This window comes from Salvia hispanica, chromosome 3 (assembly GCF_029641045.1).
Source record: "Salvia hispanica isolate PSC_SH4W2 chromosome 3, Shi_PSC_v1, whole genome shotgun sequence".
Lineage (NCBI taxonomy): Eukaryota > Viridiplantae > Streptophyta > Magnoliopsida > Lamiales > Lamiaceae > Salvia > Salvia hispanica.
The window spans coordinates 42,912,522-42,929,348 of record NC_142694.1 but is presented as its reverse complement, the minus strand read 5'-3'; the positions used below and the strand labels follow the sequence as shown (position 1 = coordinate 42,929,348).

The 16,827-nt window shown below is 34.5% G+C and overlaps 1 protein-coding gene, 1 long non-coding RNA gene and 1 pseudogene across 3 annotated transcripts; all 3 read left to right on the top strand.

Annotated features, from left to right (window-relative positions):
* The first annotated feature begins 1,671 nt into the window (after window positions 1-1,671).
* Window positions 1,672-8,949, top strand: LOC148930867 (uncharacterized). Of its 2 annotated transcripts, none has more exons than XM_089069145.1 (7): window positions 1,672-2,474; window positions 2,564-2,596; window positions 4,043-4,156; window positions 4,228-4,272; window positions 6,919-7,038; window positions 7,200-7,241; window positions 7,558-8,949. In XM_089069145.1, the coding sequence occupies exons 1-7, from the start codon at window positions 1,769-1,771 to the stop codon at window positions 8,730-8,732; spliced, it is 2,235 nt and encodes a 744-aa protein (XP_088925271.1). In that variant the 5' UTR covers window positions 1,672-1,768; the 3' UTR covers window positions 8,733-8,949. The 2 variants fall into 2 exon arrangements, with proteins under 2 accessions (XP_088925271.1, XP_088925270.1); XM_089069144.1 differs by having other exon boundaries at window positions 2,555-2,596.
* A 458-nt stretch (window positions 8,950-9,407) lies between these two features.
* On the top strand, window positions 9,408-10,012 carry LOC148930866 (uncharacterized). The gene is made up of 2 exons (XR_016136339.1): window positions 9,408-9,650; window positions 9,759-10,012. It is a non-coding gene; the product is annotated as an uncharacterized LOC148930866 (long non-coding RNA).
* A 4,057-nt stretch (window positions 10,013-14,069) lies between these two features.
* LOC148930865 (rust resistance kinase Lr10 pseudogene) lies at window positions 14,070-15,116 on the top strand (annotated as a pseudogene).
* Window positions 15,117-16,827: the final 1,711 nt, after the last annotated feature.

Here is a 16,827-nt window from a genome sequence, read left to right as displayed (position 1 = left end):
TCGATCGCAATCGCGACGCCGAAATCTTATTAAGGGAATAACCCCTTAACAGAGAGCAACTAATATGAGATTTATAGACTAAATAAACTATATCTCCTAGCAAGCTAGTCATTTGGAATGAGTTCTCTTATTTGATATGTAACATTAGTGCTTTTATTGATATGACCAACAAGAACTCAGAGTGGTGGCCTAACAAATAACCATACGTGACCAACGAGAACATTAGTCTATTTAGTCTCTCTTCTAAAAGACTAGTCTTTTAGAATGAGGTAATTCTGTACCGTATGGATCGGAGATTTTTGAATGATGAATGGGATTTATATTTCATAGTGATCCGCTCCGAAGAAAATTGTTGCGACAAGAATTTTCTACACGGAGTTAAAATTGTGATGGATGTGTTTAAAGTGACCTCACTTCAATCAACTATCGCCATTGACTCATTGACTTCAATATAAATACTTAAAAAATAATAATCGTGGACTTAGTCTTTTCAAGATGAATAATTCTTGCCAAATCAAATCTCCTTCACACATAATTGAGCGCACAGCTGGCTGCAGCTGCAAAAGTAATTTCGCTCAAATAATAGATAATTAGATATTTATAAAATTCCGTATTAATATAAATAACGATAAATTAAGTATTCATTGATATGTATATAGCAGTTTTAATTTTTGTTCAATATTTTTCTTTTTTTATTTGTTATACTCCTTCTGTCCTAAGTTACTTGAGTCGTATTTTATTTTGGATTGGCCTAAGTTATTTGAGTTATTTCTCGTTTTGACTAAAGACATAACATCTAATCACACATGTTTTATTTTATTTTTACTTTATTCTCTCACCTCTATCTTATTTATTCTCTCATCTATTTTATTTTACTTTATTCATTTCACTAAATATAAATTTCTTAAATCTCGTGCTTAAAATAAACGTCTTAATTTATTGAACGGAGGGAGGGAGATGTAGTATTTGTTAGAGATGAAAAATATCAAACTAGGTGAAGCGGGCGAGAGCATATAGTTAATATGTTCAAAAGCATATTACTCCGTCCATCCATAAAATATGTTCGATGTACGGATTCTAAGAAGAAATTGATAAAGTAACTCAGAGAAAGAGAGAAAGTGAGTAAAGTAAGAGAAATAGAGAGAAAATGTGAGTAAAGTATGAAATATATAGATAAAGAGAAATTTTCTATTTTTAAAAAATTGAAGTATTTTTTGGGACATCCCAAAATAACAAAATGAGAATAATATTTATGGACGAAAATAGTACTCCCTCCGTTCCTAAAAATTTGTCACCTATTTCCTTTTTCGTCCGTCCCAAAAAATTTGTCACCTTTCACTTTTATCATATTTGGTAGAGGACCCCATATTCCACTAACTCATTTTCACTCACATTTTATTATAAAACTAATACTTTAAAAGTAGGATCCACATCCCACCAACTTTTTCAACCCATTTTCTATTACATTTCTTAAAACCCGTGTTGGGTCAAATGGTGATAAATTATGGGGCGGAGGGAGTATTTTATTTTCATGGACATTGGTGTATACGATTCGAACTCGGACCGGTTTGTACAAGATTTTTCGTCCGCCCATTATTCGACTTCAGCAATCCAGCTATTTATAAATTAACACATCTCCTTTTAAATTGAAATGCTTGAACACGCGAAATGCAGACGTGTCCAATTACTCAGTATTTTTAACTTATAAAGAGTCCGAAACACAGGATCTATTTCCAAAAATTTGCCGTTCTCAGCCTTCCAAGGTGCAATGTCCACAACTCTCCTCCTCATCTTATTTATCCTTAAAACATTAGCCCATTTCTCTCATGCTAAACCTCACTGCACTCCTTCGTGTGGCGTTATTCGTAACATCAGCTACCCTTTCCGCCTCAAGGGCGACTCCAGCCACTGCGGCCATCTGAAATTAATCTGTCACCACAATCTCACCTCCATCTCTCTCAACTCTCATAACTTCTATGTCAAAGCCATCGACTACGAAAACTTCACCATCAGAGTGGCTGATGCTTCCCTCAACAATCACAACATCTGCTCTTTCCCCATCTCTTCTTTCCCAATATCTTCTTCTTCTTCTTCTTATCACCTTACCGATGTTTCTGGTTACTATTACAAGATCCCAAGTTATTCTACCTATCAATATGATTGGAAACCCACCCCTGTCAATTTGATGAGCTGCCCTAAATCTAATCCCATGAAGAATTCATCTCTCTTCACCAACATTTCTAGTTCTACTAATTGTTCTATAATGAATGATAGATATTCATATATAAAGTTCGGACGCATGAATGCCTCAGAGGTACCGCATCTGTGCGGACTAGATGTCATAGCGATGACGTCGTGGCACTTTCATGATCATAACAATGTATCTCTTTCAGAAATCCACCACTCTCTCTTGTATGGATTTGAACTCACCTTCTGCGACGACTGCGGACCATGGTTTGCTCCCGTCAATTGGGGTAAGAATCATAGAATATCATTGTTTTAATATCTAATGATTTTGTGTTTATGAAGATTATCTCACTTGCTACTCCTCTAGTTTATGCAGTGGTGCTTCACCCAGCTCCTCTACTCATTTTAGGTGAGATCTTCCATTATCTATGCTTATTACGACAATTGACCAAATTCTGGATTTTTCTACCTACTTAAAACTTGATCGTGAAATTATTATGTTTCGATGATGTTGTCAATTTCCCAAGCTTGATGATTTCGGCTACATTAATTTTCTGACCGAACTTGTCTGACAATTTAGGAGTCACGAAATTTCAATTTTTTTTCCACAATTGTCATCCATGCACAAATTGTCGTCTTTTAATGTTGTTTAAAATGACGTGTTTTATTAATATAAGTATTTTTCTTTTATATTCCTTTATTTTTTTATTTATATTGAAATAATGTCGTTTTTAACTTCACTAAAAGACGTCTATGTGTGCATGGACGTGACCGTTGATAGAAATTATTCCCTCTGTCTGTCTTTAGTAGAGGCATTTCTTTTCGGCACAAAATTTAAGAAAAATTGTTAAATGAGTTAATAAAAGGAGAATAAAGTAGAATGGAAAAAGGTAGAGATATAAAGAGAAAGTAAAATACTTTTTATTAAAAAAGAAAATGATTCAGCTACAGTGGGACAATCCAAAAAGAAATACGACTCGGCTACAAAGGGACAAAGGGAGTATAATTTTATTATTTAATATTCCAATATCAAAGTAATATCAAAATCTGAACAAACTTCATAATTTAAATAGCTAATATTATCCTGAAAATCAATATCTCTAGCTAATTACGATGTTGTCATCAATTTAAAATTGGGTTTTTGGCTTTTTAAACCAAAACCTTTCCCCGAATTCTGGTTTTTCCCATGAACTATGAGATTTGTTTTTAAAACCACGAACTTTTATTTCGTTAGGATTTTCCCAACCCGACCCGAATAGCACATTTCCGATCCGAATAGCATAATTCAAAATGTTAAAGTTGTGTTTTGTTTATTCAAAAGTTGTCATTTGTTATGTAATAATTGTGACTGTATGTATTATTGTGCCAAATAGTATCCAAGTAATCAATTTAGTGACAAATGGGATTAAAATTAACATGTAGACAACCCGGGTTTCGTCGTTGACCCGTCAGGGGAAAACCCTAACGAAATGAAAGTTCGTGGTTTTAAAAACAAATCTCATAGTTCATGAGAAAAACCGGAATTCAGGGAAAGGTTTTGGTTTAAAAAGCCAAAAACCCTTTAAAATTAATACTTCTATCTGGCCATTAAAAGTGAAACGTTTTTCTTTTTGGTTTGTTTCATTAAAAATGAAACATTTTCTAAAATGGAAACACGATATTATCTCTTTTTTTTCTTCTCTAACTTTACCCTCTCTTTATTAACACACGAAACATTAATTTAATCAAGTTGCACTTCTTTTGGGGAAGTCACAAGGCAAATGAATATTCCTTCTGCTAAAGTTCGTCATATTAGCAATCAGTTGTCATATATTCTGATCATCGGCTTTGAACTTAAAACTGAAAAATATTTCAGGGATACTATGTGCAGTAATAGGCCCTCCTATATTCACTCTCGTTGGAATCGCAGCTCTATCAATGGGCTTATTTCTAACTTTGTTTCTATACAACCACATATTCATACATACCGGTAAGTATCCTTAACTTCTAATGCTTGCATAAACACATAATTCAGTTCTAAATTTTATCGTCTGCGTGCAGGCTATGGTTGGTCAACCGCTCAAATAGGCATTGGATCAGTAATCGGTGCGCTCCTTGTTTATAAACATGCACTACTTTCTACTCCCTCTATCCCGCAATAGTAGTCCTATTTGGTTACGACGGGTTTTAAGATAGGTAAAGAAAAATGAATTGAATAAAGTTAGTGGAATATAAGTCATGCTTTATATATATTAGTTTTATAAAAGAACGTGAGTATAACAAGTTGGTGGAATATGAGCCTAGTTACCATGTAAAAGTAAAATATGATTTTTATTGTGGGACGGACCCATGGGCGGACCCAAGTGTACTTGGGAGGGGCTTAAGCCCTCAATGACTTTGGCTTTTTTACTTTTTTTCTATTAATTATTTTTAAAATTTATTCAAATTTAGGGTAGATTATAATGTAAAAGCCCCTATAAATTATCTAAATTACTCAAAAATATACTACCTCCGTCCCCCAAAATTTGCTACACTTTGACCCGACACGGGTTTTAAGAAATGTAATGGAAAGTGAGTTGAAAAAGTTGGTGGGATGTGAGTCCTACTTTTAAGTATTAGTTTTATAATAAAAGGTGAGTAGGAATGAGTTAGTGGAATATGAGGTCTACTATCAAAAATGGTAAAAGTGAAGTGTATCAAATTTTCAGGGACGGACCGAAATGGTAATATGTATCAAATTTTCAGGGACAGAGGTAGTACTACTTTAAAATAAAATTTAGAAATTTCAGCCCCTACCGATAAATATTTCTGCGTCCGCCACTGGACGGACCGAAATAGCAAAAATAGGACTTTTATTGTGGAACGTAACGTAAGGATTTATTAATCAAAATAGTAGGTTTTGACTAAACCAATTTTCTGACGGGCTTGTCAGACAATCTAGGGATAATAGTCATTTGAATTATAGAGTATAATTAAATATGTTCTTACGACATCTGTCATCAGAATATTCACCAAAACACATTGATTTATGCAAAGATATGATAATTGAGAAAAAAAGAAATTGGTGTTGGAATCAAATTAATGATTCACATAAATCATCACATAAATCTCACATGTCGAATACGATTGATAAACATAAAGCGGAAGCGTACATGGATTCGGATTCATGATGTTGTTTATGATTATGAAGTATGGAAATTAGTCTTCCAAGTGACAACGCTCTCTTACAGATTCTCTGTAATCTGTAGAGTCTTGATATTACGTCTGTATTGGTTTCTGGATTTACAAGAGATAAGCTAGTCGGGCGTAATACAACCCAAGAAGAAATACAAATGGAAATCTGAAATTACAACTTGAAAAATCGAAACGAATAGACCGTGAAAGAATTAGCCGAGTCGAGGAGAGCTCTTTCTGCAAGATAAAACGACTACGTCTCTGGTGAAGCAGCAACCGCTAGAGCTCCGGCGAATTGGATGGAGGAGAGGGCAGAACTTTCGACAGAAAAACAATGCTGAGAGAGAAGAGAGTGTATGATGCAAATTCTAGTTTCTAGTGTGTAAAATGCTAGAATGACTAGCCTATTTATAGGCTCAGTCCACTATAGGGGTCAACGCAGCCTTGATGGCTGTCATCAATGCTAGACCGTAACGATCGTTGGTTACGAGGCATTACGAGCCGTAACGGTAGGCATTACAAGCCGTTACAAGCTGAGAGCTAGAGATGTTGAATCTAGACGCTTCTAGATTCGATCATGACGTGGACTATCACGTGTCAACCACGTTGGCTTCCCGCGTCATACTGACGAGGTGTCATCCCGCTTGGCTCGCTGACGTGGAAACGGTGGTGGTCTAAAAAGAATTAGACCCACTAGCCTTGGGTCGAGCCCAAGCACCAAGCCCACGCCAGGCCCAAAAACCAATTGCCAAGATCCAAGGACAAGGGCACGGGCTCGGGCTCGCGGCGGGGCGGGCGGCGCGAGCGGGTGGGCTCTTACAGCCCATCTTAGTCCACTATAATTATTGCATGTAATAATCCTTCTTATTAAATACTAGTTTAATAAGGTTGTAACTTCCAATGTGGGATAATTAACTCTCTTAATTATTCCCTAAGGTTCTCTCATACCTCATTAAGTTTGCAATTTTGCACAACTTTAATCCATTATTTCTCACTCACCGGGAATCGGATTTGAGAAAATGAATATACCACGGCCATCTACTCCAAACGTAGATCGACGCTATATAATTTAATTTCACAAAAATTAAATGTCTCGTTGAAATTATAATTAGTCAAAGTCCATTGACCGACATAGATTCCAACAGTCTGATCAATAGGAATGAGATTCTATTGACTTATTTATAGGTTGAACTTGGGGACCATAACCATTATTTAGAGAATAAGTCCCTAACTTTATTATAACTTCAATTTCATCCATAACAAAATTAAAGTTATCCAAAGTAGTATCTGCACAATAGTCCTCATACTTTTATAGATAATCGTTTGACCCTATAAGTTATATAACCTTAGTAGATCACGTAATCGGGTCAATCAATAAATAGCCATAAATATTATACAATTTTTAGACTATTATATTGGACCATATTAAAATGTTCCAACAATTGGAACTCATGATTTAATATTCTAATTTCAAATATCACGCAGAATTATATTTGACGAAACTTCGTTATTTAAATATTAGCAAAGTTGTCATAAATTCTGATGACTGGGTTTGAACTTAAATCGAAAATATTTCAGGTGTGGTATGTGCAGTAATATGCCCTCCTACATTAATCCTGTTTGGAATCACAGCTTTATCAATGGGCTTACTTCAAGTTTTCGCTTCGTATTACAACCTAATTATAACGATACCACCACGTAAGTATCCCTACTTTTATTGAATAAAAACAAGCATATGAATTTATGCAGCTATCTCAATTTTTACGTTGTATTCAATTTTTATTGGACTCCACCCTCATGATAGTAAATCCTAATGTTTATTTAAATTTAGTTCGAAATTTTATTTGATGTGCGTGCAGACTTCGAGTTCCTATTTCCTGGAGGCATGGAATTAGTAAGCGGTGCGCTCCTTGTTTATATATATGCACTACTTAATTACTTACTACTATTTCAGGTTTTAATTTTAACCAAATTTCGTGATTTTTTATCCAAATAGTACTATGTAAAAGTATCATATTATGCTTTAGATTTTATTACACATCATTTATTTATTTATAATATTATAAAACAATTATGTCATCGTATCGATTGGAGTTCATAATCTATCGTGTTACTTGAACGTAATATTTTCTTTATTCGTTATAAATGTAGACAGAAACTTGTACAACCATTAATATTCAACATTGATGAATTTATTTATTTTCACTTGTCATGCAGAATTGATCATCTTGCTACCAAGGGTTATCCTCTTTCCAGTTGCTATGTGGCTTTTGATCAAGAAATTTCGGAGAAGGCATATGTCCATGTATACAAGAATAGAAAGCTTCTTACGAAGTGACAACCAACTCACACCAATTAGATATTCATATTCAGACACTAAGAAGATGACAAGAGGCTTTCAAGACAAACTAGGTGAAGGTGGCTACGGTTCTGTCTATAAAGGGAAGCTCCGAAGTGGCTTTCATGTGGCAGTCAAATTACTCGGGAAATCTGGAGGAAGTGGACAAGACTTCATGAATGAAATTGCAACTATTGGAAGGATCCATCATGTCAATGTGGTGAAACTCGTTGGATATTGTGCACATGGCTCCAAACGTGCACTTATCTATGATTTCATGCCCAACGGTTCCCTTGAAAAATATCTTTTCAATAGAGACAAAACAATCTCATTGAATTGGGATATGAAGTTTGAGATTGCAGTTGGTGTTGCTCGTGGGATTGAGTATCTACACCGAGGGTGTGATGTTCAAATCTTGCATTTCGACATTAAGCCTCATAACATACTTCTTGATGATAACTTCATCCCAAAAATATCAGATTTTGGGCTAGCAAAGTTTTTCTCAACGGATAAAACCACAGTGACTATGACTGCTGCTAGAGGAACCATAGGATACGTTGCCCCTGAAATGATTAGCAGAAGTATTGGAGCAGTCTCTTACAAGGCTGATGTTTATAGTTTCGGGATGTTGTTGATGGAGATAGTGAGTTTAAAGAGAGATTTGTTAGGGAACAATGATAATTCTAGCCAGTATTTTCCGTATTGGATATATGACCACTTCAACAAAGGGAAGGATATTGAAGTTGTGAATGGTGGTGACAATGAAAATGATGATGATATTTGGAGGAAATTTGGTCGGAAGATGACAATAGTTGCATTATGGTGCATACAGATGAATCCAGATGACCGTCCCTCAATGTACAAAGTGTTGGAAATGTTGGAGGGTGATGTTGAACGTCTAAATATTCCCGAGTATCCTTCTCAATCTATTCAAACTGCGGTAGTAGATCAAACATGTTCCACTGATTCAGTATCGTTGCTAGAACATGATGATTCTTCAACCAGTGTTGAGATTATCGTTGAAGAGTTCCATAGCTGCCATAGTTCTGAATAGTATTTAGGTTTATGTGGGCCCCATGCTCTTGTAAATTAAGTTTATTAAAGATGTGTTTGTGATTTTAGATATCTTTTTTTGGGCTGTGATTTGTGTAGTTAGCATATGGGCCTCGGCCCACAAAAATTTTTGTGTTAATTGATTATTGCTGGAGTCATAAAATACTATCATAGGGACCAAGTTTTTATTTGTAATTGAATAAAATTCATTATCCAAATTATAGAAGTCCTGGCTATTTATTCGGATAATTCTGATTTTATTACATGTCAACTATTTTACATGGTAGGGAAGTGACAGCAATGTTTAACCTTTTTTTTTTTGAAAAAGAAAGCATGCTCCGGAGTATGTAATATTTAACTTTCAATGGGCTCTCTCAAAAATAAAAATTTTAGTTCTGTCGCTCAAAAATAAAAATTTTCTATTTAAATGACTTTCACTACAAAAAAGGTGGGTTTTAGCGACGCAATTTAGTAACGGACTATAGTCTGTCAGTATTACCAGCGTATTAGCAGTATGATCCGTTGGTAACAGAAATGTGCGGTTAAAATTAATTTTTATAATAAAGAAAATTAAGTAAAATATTAAGAAATCTTTGCAGCGGATCTTTATTTAATATAGTTGAATATAAAGTGGTGGTCTCACATATTTTTACAGTTACCTTATTTTACTCAACCCTAAAAATTTTATATCTGAAAAATAACTCATTCTCTCCCCCCCAAAATCTCTCCAGCCGACTCCACTCTCCCTCTCAATCACGTTGCCGCCTCTCTCCCCTCTCACTCACGGTGCTGCCTCTCTCCCCTCTCACTCACGCTGCTGCCCCACTCTCCAAGTATTGGGCAATTTCTCCTCCCTCCCTCTGTCATCCCCTTTAGCCGCTGCAAGATACACACCGCTCCTTTCTCCGGCAATTTCATGGTATTTTCCTAGATTGACTCTAAATTCCACTGGGTTTAATTTAGATCTGATTTGGTTTTCATTGATTTTTCATATCTGATCTAATTTTCGTTTCTGCTAAATCTTCAGATCTGCTCTACCACAATGCCGATCTGCACTCAGTTGCTGCTCCGTCCGGCACTGCCTTTACGCAATGCCATTGCTAGTCGAGAATTTATTAGTTAGCACTTTAGGTTGTTTATATTTTTAAGTTCTTTGTATTTTTATTTAATTCACTAATTGTGGTGTAAAGTTAGAATATGAGTAGTTTGATTGACACAAATTAAATCTTCTTGTACGATTTCATGTAATCACTCCTTGTTATAAGCAATGATATTCTGCTATGTGTTTGTACTTTTTTAATTTCACAATGCAATTATAAAATTATAAATGTGTTAGTTCTTGTTGATTAAGAATATTAATAAATACGGTTCAGATCTTTTTTTATAGGGATTAAATATGAATTATGGCCAGATTTTTATTTTACCGGTTGTCTGGCATTTTTTGGTTCGCCGGAATTTTACTGGTTGTCTAGCATTTTTTGGTTCGCTGGAACATTAGCAACGGAAATTGTCCGTCATAAACTTACCAGCGGATGTTTTGTGCTACAACAAAATTGGCAGCAAGGTATTTAGCAACGGATCTAATCCGTTGCTAATCCGCTAGTGATCGATTTTACTACCGGATTTTTAGTGTTTAGCAGCAGATTTCATGATATTTCAAAATTTTCTACTTCTTAAAAATTGTTGGAACGTATATAAACTTCACATCCCAGCTAAGTTTATGAGACGTAGTATTTTTTATGCTTATCTTTATCATTTTATACTTTTTGGGCTTGGATATTTCCTAAACACTAACGATAACTTACGGAGTACATAACGGAGTTATATTGGTGAAACAAAAGAGATTAAAATGTTGAATTAATATCCATCGACCTCAGCTAAGCTTAACACTAACGAGAGCTTATGGAGTAAATAACCATACATAAATGGAAATGTCCATATTTTTTGGGACGGACGAAAATGGAAAGTACATATATTTTTATGAGATTGAATGAGTATAATATAAGTGAAACTCATATTCCACTAACTTTCTTCTATCCACTTTTCTTAACATTTTTTAAAACTCGTGCCCGAAAGAAATGAGACTCCTATTCGCGAACGGAAGGGATATATCCATCCTTCAAATATTTGAAACCTGCATTTTCTTCCTTTAAATTTGTAGTACTATATAATTTAATTAAACAAACATGTAATGAACTGCAACAAAAGGTCAAAAGATCATAAAGTCCCATAACGCGTATCTAATTAATATCTTATTTTCCTTAAAGAATCCAATATTATCATATCATTCACACGCAAATAAAAACTATGAGAAATAAAAAAAATCTCTGCATCCTCCTTTTTCACATCTATAAAATCTTGAGAGCAAAATAAACAATAGATCGACCAACTTCTCCTACACAAGATGACACCTTCAACGAATTCTCACTGAAATATCATAAAAAATTATAAGAAACTATAACATGCATTGAAAGCAATTCAACTAGAGAATAAATATACCTGTTGGTGAAAATTTATCTTTAAATACCTAACAAACATGTTAAACACAAGACAAAAGACTAGAGGGATTTAGATAAGAAAGTAATTCCATTTTATATAGGCGAGCGGCCATGCAGCAAAGGGCCGTGGTGGTTGTCGGTGGCACGTGTTGAGGGACTTCGATTCAGAAGCTTCAGCCTTCAAGTGTCTGCGATCGGCGGGTGAATGAAGCCTGCACCATGTAATTGTGTACCAAGATTGGAAGTGGCTTACAACAGATTCTCCAAAGAAGCTACAAAGAAAACTCGAAAAGAGGCTTCTCACATCAAGTGATGAGGTAGTGGGAGAGTGGTTGTAGCAGATGTGGGGTGATGTGGAAGTTGGCATGCATGTGTAGTGGGTGACATACATTATCTATTTCAGCTTACAAATATTGTTTGGCCTTATTGGTTGGTGAATCACATTATCCAGCCATGATCACGACACACAAGCTCATCATCTTACTCACCACTTTGATTCTCTCACTCCATTTCTTCCTTTCTGCTGAGGCAAAGGAATGCAGTCCTTCTGCCTGCGGTGCTATTCGCGATATCAGTTCTCCTTTCTGCCTCAAGAGCGATCCCAAGCGCCACTGTGGCGATCCCATATACGAATGAACCTGCGAAAACAATGTCACCTTCATTTATCTAAACTCTATCAAATACCATGTCAAACTTATCAACTATCAAAACGACACCATCAGGTTCGTTGATGCTTCCATAAAAAACGACATCTGCTCTTTCCCTATCACTTCCGCATATGCCTATAACTTCACCACTCCTTTTTGGCCATACCATTCTCCTTCTCACTTTGAAGATTTGTCTGTAAACTTGATCAGCTGCCCGAATCCGTTGAACAATCCTTTCCCCTTTAAAGACATTACTCAAGATTTGTCTGTACCACATTTGTGTAGATTAGATCTAATGGAAAAGATATCGTGGCCGGGATTCGAGGATTTGAAGAATGTTTCACTCTCACAAATCCATCAATCTCTCTTGTATGTGTTTGAACTCAACTCTGTTTAATTACTTGTATGTTAATTAAGATATACTTACTACGAGGTGTGATCAATTGCGAAGTTTCTTATTGCTAAGTCTGCTAACTCATCAATGCAGTGTATTAAAAATGTAACACATAATTTTGTTGACATTCTTAATATACTTGATGAGTTAGCACAGTTAACAACTTAAAAAAATAACAATATAATGCACCCCTACTTACTATTGTAGGGTAGTGATAAAATGCAAACTTATATATTGTATATTCTCAAAACTCCTCAACACAGCTTCAACACGGTTTCATACAATATCGACATTGTGTAAAATTTCAAGATTTTAATGTTAACACAGTATCAACACAATATCAACACAACATCAATTATTGATTACCGTTAAAATTCTGTTGACATTTTCCTACTGATGTTTTTTTATGATTTGTTGACATTTTTCAATGGTGCAGATTATAGTTTTGAGTTTGTACAATATTTAGAGTTTTCATTTGATCACATTCCTACTATTGTATATATAATTCCATCACTAATAATTAAATGCTTTTGATTCTTGAAAATGCAGAGCAACTCCGATATCGCTTATTAGTAGAACCTACTCGTAAGGATTCACACTTTGAATTCTAACAACATACTAGTATACTACTACAATTGTGTTCATAGCAGCCTAATTAATGATTATATATCATCTATATATGCAGGGTATCTCCTAATTCCTATGGCCATTCTAGATGCCCACTTAACATTTTTTTTCTATCAATTTTATCACATCAATCAAGATTCATTAATAATGGTTATAAGATTACAAGAGATCTAATTTTGTGAAAGAAATTCCAGTTTTCATAATTACAGGGGTAAGCCTTCCTGTGACGATCATCATCGGAATCGTAGGTGTGTTAGTACTATCATTTACTCGTACTCCTTCTCTATTGGAAAAATATAATACAGTAAGATTCTTCAATTTTTTTTGTTTTTTTGTTTTTTTTTTTTTTTGTCTATCTTAGTTTGTTCCCTTTATTTTATTTCGCAGGCTACTTCAATCAGACTCTTGAGGGAGCATCTAATCACATTGCATTCATTGGTATGACCTTTAAATTAATGTTGTAGTAACTATTTTAAATTCTAATTTGCATATGTCCCTGTCCATCTACCTAAATGCAACACAGTTTAGTGGGATGAATTTGAATTTCAATAGTTTAATTCATGTCTCATTATCTGCAGCATTTGTCGTGAGTTGTGTAGCAATTATAGGTGAGCACTTTTTTTATTTCTCACTACATTAACAGTGGAGAAGATTGATTGATACCAACTATTACTAATTTTGTCTCCCAAAAAATATCAATATATTTAACCGCAGCATTAAAACCAACTCTCATACTACTAATTATCGGAGCTGGGATTGGAATACTAATCTTCCTTATTTACAGTAAGAATCTTTACATACATTTCTCTTTTTAAGATTAGTAGTTTGATCATCGCTTCTTGAAATTCATATTTTTTTTTTAATTATGTATCTATCTAGTTAGTGTGAGTGTACGACAAAATTATCTCGACCTCCCAACTGATGTTTATGACCTCGTGTTCCCTGGTGCGTTCTAGATTTATTTATGTTGAATTACCATTTTAATATTATAAGTTACATAAGTTTTTCTTTCATTTCTACTTAAAGCAAGTTACTATAACACATTTTGGCCTTATTATTTATTTTGTCTTGTTTTTCCATGTTATCTCAGCCCTCTTCACTGGAATCATCATTTTGGTACCAAGGATAATCAACTGTCCTTTGGTATTCTGGTTTTTTATCTACAAATTGTCGATTGTCGTTAATCGAGGGAGTAGAGTCATTCCTAAAAGGTGACAACAAACTCGTACCAATAAGGTATTCCTACTCGGACTTAAAGAAGATGACTAAACTAGGGCAAGGAGGCTTTGGTTCGGTTTACAAGGGAAAGCTTCGAAGTGGCCATCTTGTTGCAATCAAATTGCTCGAAAAATCTGCCGCAAATGGGCAAGACTTCATCAATGAAATAGCAACTATTGGAAGGATCCATCATGTAAACATTGTACAACTTGTTGGATATTATGCTGAAAGATCCAAGCGTGCCCTCATTTTTTATTTCATGCCAAATGGGTCGCTCGATAAGTACGTTTCGAATCGAGAAAAAAGCCTCTTCATTGGATTGGGATATGAAATTTAAGATTTCAGTTGAAGTGGCTCAAGGGATTGAGTACCTGCATCATGGTTGTGACATCCAAATCTTGCATTTTGACATCAAACCTCACAATATACTTCTTGATGAGAAGTTCGTGCCAAAAATATCAGATTTTGGGCTGGCAAAATTATGCCCCACAAACAAGGAGGCAGTGACATTGACGGCGGCCAGAGGAACCATAGGTTATGTTTCTCCTGAACTTATCAATAGAAGTTTTGGCACAGTGTCTTACAAGGCTGAAGTGTATAGTTTCGGGATGTTATTGATGGAAATGGTAAACTTAAACAAAGACTTGACATGGAACAATGATGAATCTAGTAAGTATTTTCCAAACTGGATTTACGACCGCTTGAATCAAGGTAGGGACATTGACATCGGAAATGTTGGTGAAAATGACGATAGAAACATTGGTCGTAAGATGACTATTGTTGCATTATGGTGCATACAAATGAATCCGGGCAATCGTCCATCAATGAATAAGGTATTGGAGATGTTAGAAGGTGATGTCGAACATCTTTAAACCCCTGATTATCCAATGTATATGGTAGGAAATGAGGAAGAAAGTTGGACTAGAGATTCAAATGCTTCCTCATCATTGTTGCATGATGATAATAGTAGCAACATTATTGAGATTATTGGTAACGCTTGATATATTTGTGTTTGTTCTATTTTTACTTGAAATAAGTTCCACGGTTGTGTATTTATGATATGTTCATAATCAGATGTAACATGAAGTGAATTACCATATTATTAGCTAGTTATTTACTTACATGGTCTTGTGAATTATAATTGAAGAGTTCTTTAGTTATCCCATATATAACTAATTGACTACCAAGTCCCAAGGTGAGAATTGTTGGAATATGTATTTAAGCTCTGAATATATGTTTTTTTGAGGGGGCTCTGTATTTATGCTGAATTTACTATTTCAAATTATGATTTTCATCTGGATTGGCCCATATGAGAAATCTTACACAGGAAAAGAAAAATAATATTAGACCCAAATTATCTGCTAGTTTCGAACCCAAGCACACGACCCAAAACTAAAAATACGTAAAAACTTTAATCGAACAAATGTGATCAAGTTAAAAGTGACTCATGTACCAGGAATAGGCCTGTAAATTCGGGTACCCGAGGGTACCCAAACCCGAAAATTTGGGTACCCGAACCCGAAATCTCAAAAATATTATACTCAATACCCGACCCGTATGTGAATTCGGGTACCCTAATACCGGATGCGGGTACCTGAACCCAACTAATCGGGTACCCATAAACCCGAAGTTATTATATTTCAAATTTATTCTTTTATATAAATTATATTGTGATGAGAATAGAAATTATTAAAAATAACACAATACTACTATTTATGGACTATTATTAAAAGTCTAAAACTCAATTCTAAATTTCTAATGTTTTTGCTCTCTCTAATCTCCATTACTATATATATAAAATAGACATTAGACAAATAGACACTACTTAATTTTAAAATAAAAATTCGTTTGGCATAAATTGAAACATAAAAGAGATTAAAAATAACTTTTTAAGATATTAAATGAACATGTAAATAAAATGGAGAAAGCATAACTATATATTTTCAAAAGATAATAAGAAAGAACATAAATATTTACTACAAATACATAATTAATCGGGTTTAATCGGGTATTAGTCGGGTACCCTAATACGAGTTTCGGGTATCCTAAATCCGAAAATTTTTAACATTAACTACCCAAACCCGTACCCGAACCCATACTTTCGGGTTGTATTGGGTCGGGGTCGAGTATACCCGAAACTCGCGGATTAAATTTTCAGCCCTAACCAGGAACCGTGGACATGAACTAGTTAGAGATATTTTGTAGGAAAAATTATTTGTAATGAATATTTTATATATAGAAGTAGTGAAGGCATAATAGTAAATGTTTTTATTTTAAATATCATTTTCGACATTTATGTCTTTTTAATAATTTATTTTCCTTATAAGCGATTCACTGTCATTGCTTTTGAGCATTTATTTATTAACTTATGGATCTAATCTATGAGTTTCATATAGTAGTAAATAATTTGGTTTGGTCGTCATTTAAATTTATCCAAAAATATCTGCCAATTTATTCATTTTTTAATAGAAGAATTTGAAAAAGATGTACACAGATTTATATTTCTTACCGATCGACAAAGAAAATTAATGCTACAAAAATTTCAACGCGGAGTTATAAATTGTGATGGATGAGTTTGTAGATTTCTCTCCAATCAACTATCGTCTTTGACTAATTGACCTCATTAAAATTGAAAAAGACTATAATCGTTGACTAAGTCTGGCCAAAATGAATAATTCCTTCAAAATCAAATCTTCACATATACTAGCAGTA

Coding starts and splice junctions, on each gene's coding strand:
- LOC148930867 (XM_089069144.1), top strand. CDS start 1,769: ATGTCCACAACTCTCCTCCTCATCTTATTTATCCTTAAAACATTAGCC. Junction 2,475..2,554: donor GTTTGCTCCCGTCAATTGGG/GTAAGAATCATA, acceptor CTACTCCTCTAG/TTTATGCAGTGGTGCTTCAC. Junction 4,157..4,227: donor CCACATATTCATACATACCG/GTAAGTATCCTT, acceptor GTCTGCGTGCAG/GCTATGGTTGGTCAACCGCT.